The 17,140-nt window shown below is 34.3% G+C and overlaps 1 protein-coding gene across 5 annotated transcripts in view; it reads left to right on the top strand.

The window, feature by feature from the left end:
* Positions 1–17,109, top strand: part of LOC106880559 (transcription factor mef2A) — a 215,061-nt gene extending 197,952 nt beyond the window's left edge. For 4 of the 5 annotated variants that reach the window (XM_052967166.1, XM_052967164.1, XM_052967167.1 and 1 more), the window contains 4 exons: positions 3,041–3,150; positions 11,370–11,495; positions 13,206–13,316; positions 16,027–17,109. In XM_052967166.1, the coding sequence (XP_052823126.1) occupies positions 3,041–3,150; positions 11,370–11,495; positions 13,206–13,316; positions 16,027–16,842 (1,163 nt within the window). In that variant the 3' untranslated portion in view covers positions 16,843–17,109. The remainder of the gene's footprint in view (positions 1–3,040; positions 3,151–11,369; positions 11,496–13,205; positions 13,317–16,026) is intronic. The other variant, XM_052967168.1, reaches the window with a different exon arrangement.
* The last annotated feature ends 31 nt before the right edge of the window (positions 17,110–17,140 follow it).

Below are 17,140 nucleotides of genomic sequence, written 5' to 3'. Positions count from 1 at the left end.
ATCTGCACAATTAAATCAAACAACTACCATTCACAAAAGACTTCCCTTCAGTTATTCCACCACTCAGCATCCTTCTAAACAACCAGGTATTTTTTTTTAATCTTAAAATTTTTTTATTTTTACACATCAAGCTGCCAGAATAGAGAAGACAGACCCTTGAACATCATCCGTAGTACACTTAATTAGATTTGCGAACAGCATCTTTTAGTATGTTAGAATTTTATAACAGTGTAAAAGGTTAAAAACTCCCAGCTGATTGTATTTACTATTAACAGGATACAGACACACCACTCTACTTTAGAAACAAAAACAAAAACTAAAACATTTTTTTTTATTCTTGTTTATAAAATTTATTTCCATATGTTTTTACATTTGGAGTTTTTTGTAAATTAATGCTTTGTATTACAATGTTTCCCATCAACATAACATGCTAATAGTTAGTACATGTACCAACAGTGATATGGGCAAATTATTTATTTTAATAGAATCTCTCTGAACACACATTAAAATATAAATACATTAAGAGATTTTTTTTCTTTCATGAAATCACATATCACCTTTGGGATAGCCTTTTTTTTTTTTTTTTTTTTAATATACGAATGACTAAAGCATTGTTTACAGAATTAATTAAAATAGGGTTAAGACTATGAAGAGAAGAAAAGCTGCAGGTTTTCTGTATATGTGATATGGTGCATCACATGAAAATCCTCAGTGGATGGGATGACATTGCTGCCACCAACTTTAACTTGATATACCACACCCATGTATAAATAGAGAGGAAAAGGCAGTGAGGAATTCCTGACACATTCTTTCAAATTGCTAGAAATAGTAGCCAAATCCCCCTGTAATCATATTTTGCCTTCATAAAAATTTTTTTTAAATGCCATGGCTACATTATGCTTTTAAAAATAAATATAATCATCAAGGAAATGTTTTGACCCTTGGTTTGACTGCTGGATCAACGCTGACCTAAACCAGAGTAGTGCCCTGCCCTCAGACACACACATACATACATGCTTGCTTGCACTCACACAGACATGGCTTTGTATACTGCTACGCTTGTGGAACTGCCCATTGGAAAAATAAATATGAACAAGCTTTTTCTTTTTAATGCCTTATGGATATTATGAGAACTTCATGAGCTCTCAGTGTAATGTGTTGCCATCTTCAGTCTTCTGTGTTGGTGTGTGTGTGTGTATGTAAGATAGATAAATAAATTCACCATGCATAAATACACACACACACGTATACAAATATAGAGATTCACATTTATTTATGTATGTGTGTGTGCGAATTGTGTATATATGTTTACACACACACATGTACATACATATATACAAATTCACGTGTGTGTGTGTGTGTGTGCGTATGTATTGTGTATATAATGTACACACACACACACAAGTGTTTGTGTGCGTATTTAATAGAATTGTTTAGTCCTTCTATGAGTCATATGTTTAATATGGTGATTGCAAGTATAAGTGCGAAGTGAAACACAGACTGTCTTAAATAATTACGAGTAGGTTTTGTGGTTTTGTTTAGCTTGCAGAAAGGTTGGATAATATCAGAAGCAGAAAGCCTGATTGGAGAATAATGATTCTAAATAATGGTTAGCAGGAGGAATCATAATGTGAAGTAATTAATGAGACTACTCAACAACTACTTAGAGAAGTGCAGTGTTTTGTTAGAACAGATTGTTTTATTATTTTCGAGTGCAAGGTTGTATTTAAATATAAATAAGAATTTTGTGCTGCGTCAGTTAAGTGGTTGGTGTTAGGAAGGGCATTCAGCTATAAAAATCAGGCCAAACAGACAAGTGGATCTTGGTGCAGTCCTCTTGCTTGCTAGCTCCCATTAAAACATTCAACAAATACCAGCATAGAAGATTTATGTTAAATGATGATGATGATGATGTCTGCTATGTAATAGTTTTTTGTGTGCGTTTTGTTGTTTTTCCATGACTGTAATAGTAATGTACCAATAACTAACAAGGAAACACTTACATGGTCAATCAGCTTGCTAGAAATACCAACCAAATTTCTTTCAAACCACAACTTGCTGTTTTAAAAAAGAGAAGACTAGCTCATGTGATTTTAAAAATATTGTATTTGAAAGAGAAATTGGGGAGTTGTCATAGTTTGAGTGTCTTTTAATCCTTTGGCATTTAAACTGGCTATATGTGACTTAAATGTTCTACCTGTTTTATGTTAAAACTGGACAGATCCAGTCTCTCACACCTATCCTACAATGTCATTCTAAATATAAACAATCGCATCATCAAAAGCTGTGGGATAATGTATGATAATGCATGATTAATTCAAAGCAATTTGAATAAATAAGCATTACATTTGACAGGGTAATCGGGATGCTAAAGAGTTGATCATAGGTTGCCTTATCAAGGCTGACCTGTGGTTGAACGACAGCAAACATTAATCACTTGATTATCTGTAGACCAAGTTTCTATCCATTACCTTTTACATCTATGCTGTACTAACAACAATCTGTGTTACTGTATTTATCTATATATATGTAGAAACTTTGCCAGATCAGATTGGAGCGTAGTGCAGCCTTCTGGTTTGCCACCAGCATGGAAAGTGGACGTTAAACGACGATGATGATGCGATATATATATATATATATATATATATATATATAGTATTAGGGAAAAGTATATATAAATATATAGTATTAGGGAAAAGTATTATCTTGATCTTATGATATTTACTTTGTATTATATTATACTTATTTATTGGACTTTTAATTATAAATTTTTTCTATATATGACAGTGGATTTTCATCGATGAGTTCATGAACCTTGGTTCTTTTCCCTAATACTATATATTTATATTTTATACTGTGAAGCTTAATTTGATTTTAATTTTTAATAAATTGATTTTAATTGAGTTTTTACCTGTAATTTTGGATTTTATCCCTAATATTATTATTATTATATATATATAATTCTTTGTGTGTGTGAGTGATTATTATAATTGTTTTTTATGGTTCTAATTTCCTTTTTATCTTCTTTTTATCCAACTAGAAAAAATTCGAAGCAAGCAGGAGCAGGATAAACGTATCAAAGGAGCATCACAGTCTATAACTGCTATAGAAGAATTCTGTGAAAAATTTGACCGATCAAAACATAATGCTGTAAGTATAGCAAAAAGAAAAAGTTTTCTATTACTCTTTGATTCTCACACCTGTGTTTTTGATTTTTTGTCAATCCAGCATTGCAGAAGAATACACACACACACACATACGGTTATGCCAAAAAGAGAAAAAAAAAACCTACTTATATGTCTATATATATATCTTTTACTTGTTTCAGTCATTAGACTTTGCCTTTAAGGATTTGGTCAAACAAATTGACCCCAGTACTTATTTTTTAAGCCCAGTTCTTGTTCTGTTGGTCTCTTTTGCTGAATCAGTAAGCTGCAAGGGCTTAAACAGACCAACACACCAGTTGTCAAGCAGTGGTAGGGGACAAACAACATTCACACACATGCATACACAATGGGCTTATTTCAGTTTCCATCTACCAGATCCTCCCAAGGCTTTGGTTTGCACTTGGCTATATTAGAAGACACTTGCCCAATGTGTCCTGCAGTGAAACTGAACCCAACACCACATAGTTGGGAAGCAAACTTTTTAATTGCATTGCCAAGCCTACCCCTATAGATAGATATGCTTTTACTATATGTCATCCCTGCTTTTATATATATTTCCTTAAAAGTTAATCTAACAAGAGTGGGCATCAATAATAATTAATCAGCCTGCTATGGTGAGAAGAATTAATATCAGTTTCATTTGTTATTTAATGTAGTATTAGACTAAAAGCTTTGTAAAATAATCCAGCTGAAAATCTTTAAGAATCTATTCAGATATTTATTTCCTTTAATGAATGGAACCTTTAGAGCAAGCTCATTTACAGAGGTGCGTGAACTTTGGATAGAGAAAACTACATTATTTTCACTACTATGTAACTAAAATTATTTTATTCAGTATTTTGATGTAGGTCACAAACTATTTTATGGCCTCTAGTCTACCTACACAAACAAAGGTAAAAAGACTTATTAAATTGACTATTTTTAAATGTGTAGTAAAACTGTATCAGTGACTGGGTTGCAGACTGTGCAACGAAAATTTTGACACCAAATAATAAACGATGAAGTGAAGTTAACAGTTTCTGTGTTTTTGAATGGTTAATATGTGTCTTCCATGCTGTAATAGCTTTAATTTCACCACATGGTCTCAAATCAAATCACTTGTTAGAACAAGTACAAAAACTCTGAACTTTTCAAACACGTATTTCTTGATAAGAGCTCTCCAGCTTTCAGCAGTCACAAAAAGGGTTCATGGTATGAAACAAAACAGAAAACAAACAAAAAGAGTAAATACCATAAGAAATACAGGAATTATTAATTAAAACAATAAATGATATATATATTTTTTTTTTTACTAAACTAACCAAAAGTGTTTTCTTTGTGAAAGAAACAGGTATAGCTGATGAAAATCACTATGCTGCCTTACTGGTACTACTATATCAACCCAAACCAGCTTGGAATAGCAGACATAAGATGAAATTGATGATGATAAGGATTGGCTAAAAATGCTGAGACCAGGGAGTTTCTGAATGGTTTACCACAGCTGTATATCTTTACCACTTAATACTTAATGTAGTAAATGGTTTAAACCCACACCCTACCTTGCATCTCATTTTTTTTTCAGGCCACATCCAGACCTAGTCTCCTTTACTAGGGATATAAATAGAAAATATCTTGTCCATTTATAGTTGAATGGATCTATCCAACTACATCATCATCATCAGTAGCTTAATTGTGAACTACTGCTGAACTACTTCCTTTGTTGATATTTGATTTTCCTTCTCAGCTAATAGAATAAGATATTTGGAATATGCTAAATGAATATTCTACAAGTAAATTATAACTGATATACTAATCTTGTGACTTTCATTTGAGAGGGTAAGGTAAAAAGATAAAGTTACCTTCTCGAGTCATACTGACTCATAAGGGCTGGTTTCCTAGTTTCATGGCACACACATATTCCCCACCTGGATGGGATGCCAGTCCATTGCATGATAATTAATTTTTGCCAGCTGAGTGGACTGGAGCAATAAGAAAGGAAGTGTGTAGTTCAAGAACACAATGTGTCGCCCGGTCAAGGAATCGAAACCACAATCTTACAATCAGGAGTCTAACACCCAAACCACTGAGCCACGCACCTCCACATTTGAGAGGGTATATTTGATTACTTCAATATCATGATCTTTAACCTAAACTGATCGGAGATATTGGATTGTAAATGATTATGAAGTATTACTCTGAAAATATTTTGAAGAAGAATAGAAAAATTACTATAAACACTACCAGTGCCAAAAATATTTCCAAAAAGTTAGCAATCTGTACTGGTAATTTGATTATAAGTAATTTAACAATGGCATATTTCGAATTTGTCAGAATATGTCAACTGATACAGTATCTCTGATACGCTTCATTAATTCAAATATAGTAAAAAAAATGTATTTGCAAAATTACAAGACAAAATATTTTTTCTTCAAACCTTAAAAGTGAACAAGGAGGGAAATACTGAGGGGGGGGGGGGAGAAAAGATTTGTTGAAGAATAGCTATGAAGTTTAGCACTAGATTTTTTTGGGTTTTTTTTCTACATTTCTCAAGTTCTTACAATAGGAACCAGAAACTGTGATTAGGTTGTATTAAACTTGTATCTTTCTGATTCTTATGAATAATCTTCAACAGCAGTCACCATTTGTTTGTTCATTTTACTTTTTATTTAGTTATTTTTTTAAATTGTAGAATTGAATTAAGATAGTGAAGCAGATATGAGTATTTTAAGGTTTTCATCTAATCTAAAACACTGGTAAATATGTGCATTTGTGTGCGTGTGTGTGTCTGTGCTTGCTTGCGTGCGTTTGTGTGTGTTTCTGCTTAAACATATTTTTCTCTCTCACACTCAACATGATTTAAACTATCAACTAGAGTTGCTTTTCCTTTGGAAAGGTTCAACATGTAGAATTGTGATACTTTGTTTCAGTTCTCTCTCTTTGAAGCCAATTAATAAATGTAAAATTGCATTCGTTTTTGCACGTCCCAAAGTGTTCATCAAAAGTTTGGTCTTTACTCTACTTTCTTTGCATTCCAACCTCGGTAGTATTCCCTGATGATTTTTACCAATTCTATACAACTGGGAATCAAGGCATGTAGAATGAAGTTCCCTGCTGTAGACATAACAAAATACCTGTTGGGAATTTCATCTCTTTATCTTTGAGTTGATTGTCAAAGACATAGAGATGGTAATCTCTATGTCTTGTTTGCCTTTATTATAATTAGAGATACAAAGGTAGTTCTTCACTCTATAATGTTATGTTTATGTGTGTGTGTGTAACATTGTACAGTACATGTAAAATCATTTGGACATCAGATAAGATGCTGTGAGTCAAATCCTATTTGGGTTTGAGTTTGCTTTTATCATATCCAGTGCTAGGGTTGATTAAATTCCTATACCTCCTCCTTCCAACATTTGTAACTTTGTACCTTTGTTAGAACACATTTTTTAATGGCTAAAAAATAAAATAAAATAAAAAGCATTTTAATGTAAGGTTACACAATGGCCAAAGGCTTGTAAGTCTCTGTTCTTCACTGCATTATTATTACTATTATTATTATTATTATTATTATTATTATGGCCGGTTTTCAACCCGGGCCACAGTAACAGTCTGCCTGCCACACTTCTTGATCCATCATAACTGCCTCAAGGTCCTAGATACATTCCAGGCCAGTGTCTATAATCAAGTTGTCAATATTCCAGGTTCAGTTCCACTGTGTGGCACTTTGTGCAAGTGTCTTCTACTAGATCATATTATCTAATACATCTTTGATTTTCTCTTAAGACAGGAGGGTGTTATTTGAGGGAGATTTAGCTACTGTTTTTAGCAGATCAAGTGACTGCATAGAGTTCATGCTGCTACTGCTATGGTGCAGTGGTACATTCTTAACTCAATTCCCTGATATTACCATATCTTTAATGCCCTTCCAACAGACATGAATATCACAAAATCTTTTTTTTTTCTCGGGTATAGTTTATCTAAGAATGCATAATCTACTGTATTCCTCCCTTTTTAAACCCTTTAGCATTCAGATCATTCTGTTAAGTGTTAATGCTTATTTATTCACATTGTTTTAAATTAATCATGCATCATCTGGTAGCTTTGAGATTTTCATGATGTGATGGCTTATTTTTAGAAGGACATTGTAGGATAAGTGTGAGAGGTTGCATTCGGTTGGTTTGAACGTAAAACAGATAAAATATTTAGACCAGATATGGCCAGTTTGAATGCTAAAGTGTTAAAGACACTTGAGTGTGATTTTGATGTGATTTGGCTGGTATTTCTAGCTGGCTCTGAGAACATGTAGAACTTTCTTCATCGGCTCATTATTTTATGCTTTGCTTTGTGTGTATATGTATGTATTTGTGTGTTTAAATGTTGATTCTGGCTTTTGTTGTTCATGTTTTATCTCTGGCAACTCATGTAACAGAGAGAGGGTCCGATACTGCTGCCAACTAGTTAACAAGGCAATATACTGAACAGGAGTTCTTGAAATTTAATACACAAAACTTAGCTGCATGGCAAAGCCAACATGACTATGGCTAGAATTGTATAATCAGGAAAAGGAATAAACTACATTTTCCTTACTCTGCTAGCTGAATTCTTTTGCTAACCCTTATTGGTTCCTCCTCCTCCCTCTTCATTTTTTCTTCTTTTTTGTTAAAGACCTATGGGAGTAATTTTGGTACAAGCATAAGTTCTAGTGTGTGTGTATATATATACAGTCCTTGTAACTTTATCAGCATGGTTCTGCTGTTTTCCTTATCATTGTACATAAATTAATGGATTTTAGTTTTGTGTAATGAAGACTACCCCGCTACCATTCTCCCCCACATAAGGATTTTTTTTATTATCTATATTAAGGTATTTTATGGCCCAAGTCAGTCTAAGTAACTATTTATTGACAGAGATTGGCAGATTTTTCTTAGTTACTTTTTTGTTTTTTAACAGAGAAATAGAAGCTATATATAAATGTGTGTGTGTGTGTGTGTGTTAATACTCATTTACATCTTTCATTCATTGGACTGTGTCCATGCTGGTGCACTGCTTTGAAGGTTTTACTCAATCAAATTGAACCCCAATTTTTAAGTTTAGTGCTTATTGACTTAGCTCCTTTTTACTAAGATACTGGTTATCAAGCTGAGAGAAATTACAGACAAAGACATATACATTTGCACACACACATATAAGCTTTGGACTTGCGTAACATAATGCAACAAAGTGTTCCCCTGATGATCTGTTGTCATTTTGCATGCAATTGCAATTCAGAGGTTACAATAACCACAATAGTGAAACATGCATAGGGACCAAATGACACAAACTTGTGCTTAATATACTTTCTCTAGCTTACAAGCCACCCGATGGGGTAACTCTTAAGCTAGTATATAGCTTTTAAGTAACTGGCCCTGAATGGGAAGACCTGCAAACAGATCTCTGATTTGTTTTGGAGAATTTGTTGCAATTGTTTCCTCCAGAGACATATAATCTCAATGATGATCATATTCGTCGCAAAAAAAAAAGAATCAAGTAAAAAAATTGCTGAAAATAATCGCTGGATTTTGCAATTAATTTCAATTATTCCCAAAATTTATTTCCAAGTTATGGAAACTTGGGAATCCAAAATTTCAGGTTTGCAGGTCCAGATTCGGCCTACGGCCTCCAACAGTAACCACTAGCAAGGGAGGTAATTTGAAGATATCAAAAATATATTCTTAATTGGATGAGCATATTTGGGGGACAAAAGAGCAGTCTGTTCTTTGTTTAGAGACTAGGGACACTATGTTTCAGTATGAATTTGACCTCATCATATTAGTTTAGTTGTAAGTTGCCTCCAGATCAATTTTTAAACTTTTATGTGTTAAAAAATTATTTAGTACATTTCTGTCCAGGGGAAATTTGCATAATTAAAACTAAAGAGCTTTGTGAAAAATGACTTGAAATGGTAATTAATGTAAGAACATTTATATTTGACTATGGAGGTTAAAAGTGTTAGCCCACTAAACCACATAGCCAGCAGTTCAGATATTGCATTTGTCTTGTTTTGTACACCTAAACCAGATACCTAATAGCTGTTTACTGCTTAATGTAGTTTGCTTGGCTGCTGCTGCTGCTGCCGATGATGATGATAAATAAATAAATAAATGAAAACAACCTACTTCACAGTTCAGTGGCTAGCAGTAGGAAGAACAGCATTCAGCTGTAGAGGGGAAAAGAAACACAAATGTTCAAACCAGTAAACTTATTTCACCCATACAATCATTGGGAAAGGATGTACAATAGTTGTTATTTGTGTGTGTGTGTGATATAGAAAACATCTGGCAATCATCTTTAATGGGCCACTGGGTGGCTAATTACTGAAGGCTTTTGTCTTTATGTAGTTGAGTGTGCCAAAGGAAGTCATCCTGGTAGGCTTCATTACCTATTGTCTGCCATCAGAAAAGATTGCAGGCAACTATGAAGTAGGAGAGAGTATGTAAAGAGAAATCAAGAATCAAACTGGCCTTACAAATTCAAACTGCTTAAAATACACACACACACACACACACACACACACACACACACACAACCTTTCCTTCTCTCTCCTCTATCTATCCTTTCCTCCCCTCTCTCATTGCCCCAGGAAATATCCTGAGGCTACTGTTGAAATTGTTTTAGCAACAGCTCTCAGTACCAGTAAGATACCTAAATAGACTTGAAAGATAAAATTACTGAAACTTATATCTGGATATAATTAATATTTGGCAACTTAATATTTTACACTCTCTTCCTTACCTCTCTGTCTTTATTTCTATCTTGCTTTCTGTATTTATCTTAAGGTGTTTTCATTTGAAAGCCTCTCTTCAATTCTGAAAACTGCCAACCTGGGGTACAGTCTTCTAAAGGTAGCTGCTTGCACTAGAGAAACATACCTTATGACAGATATATGTGTCTGTATTTGCATATGTATTATATCGAATAACTGACAAGTCAAGGAAGGGGTCTCTACATACTGGGGCAGTCTCAGGGGGTTCGTATCAAAAGGGTTAATATTATATCTAACACAAAAGTGGTAAAACGCAGAATTAGTAGAGCAGTAGACATGTAATATTTAGTTACATCCGTTAATAGTTTAAGTTCAAATCTCACTGGAGTCGAATTTAGCTTTCATTCTTCCAAGGTTGACAAAATTGATTGTACCCTCTCCTAAATGTATTTTAGCCATGCAGGAGTGGCTGTGTGGTAAGAAGCTTGCTTCCCAACCACATGGTCCCAGGTTCAACCCCACTGCATGACACCTTGGGCAAATGTCTTCTACTATAGCCTCAGGCCGACCAAAGACTAGGAGTGGATTTGATATATATATATATATATGTGTGTGTGTGTATCTGTTTGTCCCCACCACCACCACCACCATCGCATAACAACTGATGTTGGTGTGTTTACGTCCCATTACTTAGCGGTCCAGCAAATGAGACCGATAGAATAAGTACTAGCCTTACAAAGAATAAGTCCGGGGGGCGATTTGTTCTAAAGGTGGTGCTCCAGCATGGCTGCAGCCAAATGACTGAAACAAGTTAAAGAATAAAAGAATAAAAAAAAAGAATGCTATTTAATGCTATGAATATGATTAAGGTGGTGAGTTGGTAGAATCATTAGCATGCCAGGTAAAATGTTTAGTGGCATTTCATCTGTCTTTACATTCTGAGTTCAAATTCTGCCAAGGTCGAAGTTTGCCTTTCATCCTTTGAGGGTCAAAAGAATAAGTACCTTTTGAGTACTGTGGCAGATGCAATCACCTTACACCCTTCTCAGAAATTGCAGGCCCTGTGCCAAAATTTGAAACCAATATTATTACAAATATAATTAATGGTGTCCGAAATGTTTGATTTAAAAATAATAATTTTGTGCATTGTAAATCTAATTACTTCTGAATATATATGTTTTCCAGTAAAATATTTTATTATATATTTAGCTCCATTCTTTTAGCATATATGCATTAATGAAAAGAGCAATTTTAAAGTTTGAAAATAATTCATTTGCTTTTAGGACTAAAATTGAAACGTTGCTTGTTATCCAGTGAATCGTTGTGAATATTTGAGGAATAATATATATATATATATATATATATATATATATATATGTTTGTATATGTATTCCACAAAGATAGCAAGGAAACATGGGAGCTATTGGAAATTGGTTACTTAGATTTTGGTTTTAAATATTCTCTCATTACTTCCTTTCTAGTCAATGGATCCTGGAGCTTGTATCCATGGTAATTCAGCTAGTAGTGGTCAACCATGTGGTAACCAGGTTTTCTGCAGAAATGCTTTCTTGACAGATCCAACAAAAGGCCCTCGTTTACCTTTAGAGGTATGTAATAATAATAATAATAATAATAATAATAATCCTTTCTACTATAGGCACAAGGCCTGAAATTTGTGGGGAGGGGACTAGTTGATTGCATCGACCCCAGTGTTTGACTGGTACTTATCTTTATTAACCCCGAAAGGATGAAAGGCAGAGCCAACCTTTGCAGAATTTGAACTCAGAATGAAACATTGCTAATCACTTTGTCCAGTGTGCTAATGATTCTCCCAGCTTGCCACCTTAAAATAATAATAATAATAGTAATAATAATCATTATAATAATGATAATCATAGTTTCAAATTTTGGCACAAGGCCAGCAATTTCAGGGAAGGGAAGTAAATCAATTACATTGACCCCAGTGTTCACTTGAAAGGATGAAAGTCAAAGTTGACCTTGGCAGAATGTGAACTCAGAATGTAAAGACAATAATGTTTTTTTTATTAACTAAGTAAAAGATTATTCTGTAGCTGGTAATTATGGGTGTGTGTGTGTGTGTGTGGGGAATAAACATTAATTTAAACTCTAAAGAACCTACTATTTTATACTCTTTTACTCATTTCAGCCATGTGACCGTGGTCATGCTGGAGCACCACCATTGAGTAGCTTAAAATACTTCGGGTAAATTTTACAGTAAAACAAAAGTGAGGGAGTTACTACAATTAATTATTGTTATGGTGCAGGCAAAGTTTTATGGTTAAAGTTCACTTTGTAACCACATGATTTCAGGTTCAATCCCACCACTTAACATTTTAGACAAGTGTCTTCTTCAGGTTGACTTTTATAGTTAAAATTTGGTAACTAGGAACTTTATGGAAACTCTTCAAAAGAACCATTTCTGTTTTGCTAAATCTACTGGCTTACAGATGCCTCAAACAGAGTCCTGTTTGTTGCAAGTGTTCATGTTTTGGGTTGAACTTCTTATGACCAGTCTCAGTGGCACTAAAAATGGTAATGGCCGTTCCCAGTCTTAGTTATTAAATAAAAACCATTAATGGATGTTTTACATCTGGAAAAACATGTTTTAAGTTTAAGTTCGTTATTTTGTTAATTACGGATTCATGGTACTGGACTTTGGGGTTTTGTACTTCTGTTCAGTTTCTTTGATTTTGAGAAAAAAAAATTGGCTTTTTTTAATTTTATTTTATTTCTACACAATTTGGCTTCATATCTTACTTGTCTGTCATTTACTATTTTTAGTTTTGCAAAAGTTAGCTTCTATCTATCTATCTACAACAATATTGTTTGGTTGAATGATAGCATAGGCAAGAAGAATTGTCTGTTGTTATAATTACTGGGTCAGTGTAGTGAATTTTTCATTTCTTAATTTGGCCATTCACTCACTTTGTACAAGAGTTTTTGCAGTACAAACAATTTTTTTTTTTTTTATCTATTATGGGTTGGGTTAGTTTGTTCATGATTAATATTCTAATCAGACCTTAAGCAGTGAGTGATTCCAAGGAAAACAAATTTTGTATGTCTGCACCTCCTTCTCTGAAACTTAAGTGTTCTCAAGACTTGCCATGGCTGGAGTTGTTTATTCTTAAGTTGCCTTGGCCACGAATCAATGGTAAACTTTAATTAGTAATTAATATTTTACTTCTTTTTTTTGATTTGAATTTAACTCTGACTAAAAAAAGAGTTCACCTAAAGCATGCTATCAGGCCGTTTGTTTTCATATAAATGTTTTGTTTGTTTTTTTCTCTCTTTTGTAGGTTTTAAAAGAGCAACCAGACAGCATGAGTGACACTGGTAGTGTTGTGAGCAGTAGCAGTAACCATAGTGCCAAATCAGAATCAAAGAAACATCCTAGTTTGCCTAAAGAGGTATGTCACATAAATAGTTCTATTGGATTCTTCATCAATATGGAACATACAGAAATAAATATCTTAGATAAAGGACAGAGAAGTGTTATATAAACAACTAGCAGTTGACTCATTTGTGAATCTAATATTGTTGTGTGTATGTGTGTGTGTGTAAATATCTCCATCATCTACATCCATCAGTTGCCAATGCTAAGTGGAAACTGCACCTGTTGAGCTCATGCCATCTCTCATGAATACCTAGTGTAATTGAGGTATACACCTGTTTATTTAACAGCTAATGGGAATAATGATAACTCAATCAAAGAAATTTGGTAGTCTTGGAATGCTATTTGTGTGTATAAATATATATATCTGTATGTGTGTATGTAGCTGAATAAATAGCAATATATCTTTTGTGTGGTAGAGTTGGATGATGTTAAACACTGATACATCGTCTTCACATTCATGAGAAAGCATCCAAATTTTTTTTAGACCTTGTTACAGAAAAATTTCATGTGAAGTGTTAGCAAAGGGTAAAGAAGAAATGAAAATTTGTACAAATTACCAAAATTAAAATAATTTTACATGCATGTAAAATTATTTTAAAACAGACTTTCGCCTACTTGTGAGATTGACAATTTTTTCTTTGAAAATATGTAGTAATGGCATTGGATTGGATACTTTGCAGTATTTGTTCCAGTTCTTATTGCACAAATCCCACCAGGTGTCAATAAAATAAAGTACCTGTCAAGTACTGTACTCAGTATAATCGACTGTCACAGATACCTCAAATTTCTGGCCTTCTATTTATGTTAGAAATAATAATCATCATTATGCATGGCTGTACAGTTAAGAAGTTTGTTTCACAACCACATGGTTCCAGGTTCAGTCCCGGTATAGAAGCCACTTGTCCTCGCATGTGTGTGTGTGTGTGGAAATCACCCTGTCAACATAATGCCCCAAAATTCTGCTTATTCAAAGACAAGCAGAATAAAAATCCTTTAAAAATAAAAAGAAAGCTTTAGTGACAAGTAAAAATCCAACTGCAAAATAATGGCTCAGTAATAAGTCTTCAACCAACGGAAGCTAGCATGAAAGAACAGACATCAAATGAGCTTGTTGTTGTTGTTGTTGCTGCTGTTGTTATTATTATTAGTGCTGTGGATTGGAAGAAGTGTTAGAATATTGGACAAAACACCTTACAATATTTGTTCCATTTTAGTTCAAATCCAGATCAGGATTTACCTTTATCCTTCCAAGGGTCAATAAAATTAAAGTTCTCCTCCCCACCAAAATTCTGGTCCCTTGTGCCTAAATTATTACTAAAGATTTTTTTACAATACAGAAAAATACTGTATCTCTGGCATAAAGGATGGTAGATTAGCTAAATTGGAATTATGGTGAAGAAAATATCACAACGATTGCTATCATTTTCACATTCTTTTTTCCTAAGCTTGCTTTGGTTGGATGAGTTTCAAAAAGTCTCTTCCACTTCACAAGGATAAGAAGATTTCTCTGTGGAAAAACTGAATCACTCCTCACTACCTTGTATAAGATTTTATTTGGATATGCTGGCCTTTTTTGTTATCTATTACAATGTGGCTTATGGAGTTCACTTCTCCGTTATTTGGGTTTTTTTTAGACATGATTCCTACAACTTGATGGTCAATCCTATCACCACCTATTTCCCTTGTGGTTCTCATTACATTACTTTACATTCTGGGTTCATTTCTTTCTGATATCATCTTTTCCTTTCATCCTTCCAATGTTGATAAATAACATAACTACTGGTTAAATGCAGTGATCAAATGTGTTCTCTTCTAAATTTCTGGCCTTGTGCCTAGGTTACATATCATTTTTCATCATCATTTAGTGTCCATGTTCCATGGTGGTATGAGTTGGCTGGTATGACAAGGATCTGATGGATTCAAGAACTGAATAATGCTCCAGTGTCTGCTATGGCATGGTTTCTATAGTTGAATGCCCTTCTTAATGCCAGCCATTTCAAAGCATGGACTTGGTACCTTTTTTTGTGCCACCAACAGTTTTTAGTTATCTTAATGAGGGATGATTGACAGAATTGTTAAAGCACCTATAAATAAATACCTTGTGGAATTTGTTCTGATTTTTTTTACATTCTGAGTTCAAATCCCTATAAAGTCAACTGTGTCTTTCATCCTTCCACAGCTTTTAAGATAAAGTACCATGAAGTACTGGAGTTGAACCGCTGTCCCCAGATTTCTGTCCTTGTTCCTATAAACGTCGCCCTTTCAAAACCTAGCCAGGCTTATGGGCCCGGTTTCTATAGCGTATGTGCTCCCACCAGCTGGACAGGACGCCAGTCCATCGCAGCGTTACTCAAGAAACAGGAAGAAAGAGTGAGAGAAAGTTGGGGCGAAAGAGTACAACAGGAGCTTAGGTGTTTCGCTCAATAAACACTCACAACGCCCAGTCTGGAAAGCGAGTCTGCTGCCCTAACCACTGGGCCATTGCGCCTCCCCTTGTTCCTATGTTAGAAATATTTATTTCAGTTATGTTTATTGCATGCATTCACAAAAGAACTGAGTGTAATGCAGTATTGTGTATCTTTGATATGTGCACTGTTAGTACCTTGTAATGCAGTTTTCTGTATGTGTAAATTCTAGGGTTTATTTTTTTGTATAATTATTTCATTTTCTTGATATTTTCCATGATTGATAACTGACTTTATTGCTATTCTCCTTTATTGTAGGCTGTGGCAATAATGCTAGAATGGCTACGAAATCATAAAGATAACCCTTATCCCAATGATGACGAGAAGGCCATGCTTATAAAGCAAACCGGTCTGACCATCAATCAGATCAACTACTGGTTCACCAATGCACGACGAAGGATTTTACCAAAGTGGGCTCAAGCACAGGCTCAGGCGCAAGCACAGGTTCGGTCTACCACACCCACCAATAACCAGCTTTCTGTTCAGACAGGACAGCAGCAGCAGCAGCAACAACAACAACAACAACAACAGCAGCAGCAGCAACAACAACAACACCAGCAACAAACTGAATTAATGTCAACAACTGCTCAGCACTCACCGAATTCTCCAATCATTACATCAAGCACATTTATCGGTGCTTCTTCCATTAGTGGAGCTGGTTCAAACTTTACCAGTTGTTCAAATAATAATAATAACAATAGTAGTAATAACAATAATAATAATAACACCAACAATAACACAAGTAGTAGTGGCAGTTGTACTATTAGTAGTAGTAGTAGTAGTAGTAGTAGCAGCAGTAATAGTGGAGGTAGTAATAATAATAGTAGCAACTGCAACAATGACAATCCAAGCCCTCATCTCTCGCCATCATCATCATCATCTTCGTCACAGCAATCACATCAGCTTCCTTCACAGAGTTCCTCCTCAAATGTAATCAGCGCCCACACTAACACACCACCTCCCACTTCTTCAGCCAGACAGAGCCCCGTTTCTAGATTATCTGAACATTTGACCGAAGCAAATGAATCTCCGTCTTCATCGTCAGTGAGTTCTGGCTTGACTCTGAAACACTAAACAACTTTCCAAAGCTATAAAACTAAAAGCCAAGCTACTTTGAGTGTTTTTCTGTTTTATATCTATCTCATTCACCTCTCAGGTCTTTTGGAATAACAGTAATAATAATAATATTAATAATAATAATGATGATGATGATGATGATAATAATGTGCCTTTGAAAAAAAAAATGAATAATAAAAAAAACAGTTAGCTGCATATGTGGTATGTTGAATGTATGAATGAACATTTGATATATGTGTGTGTGTGCGTGTATATATATACATACAGATGTATATGTGTGTGTATATATATATAT

This window comes from Octopus bimaculoides, chromosome 4, assembly GCF_001194135.2.
Source record: "Octopus bimaculoides isolate UCB-OBI-ISO-001 chromosome 4, ASM119413v2, whole genome shotgun sequence".
NCBI lineage: Eukaryota > Metazoa > Mollusca > Cephalopoda > Octopoda > Octopodidae > Octopus > Octopus bimaculoides.
This window is presented reverse-complemented; position numbering and strand designations above follow the sequence as displayed.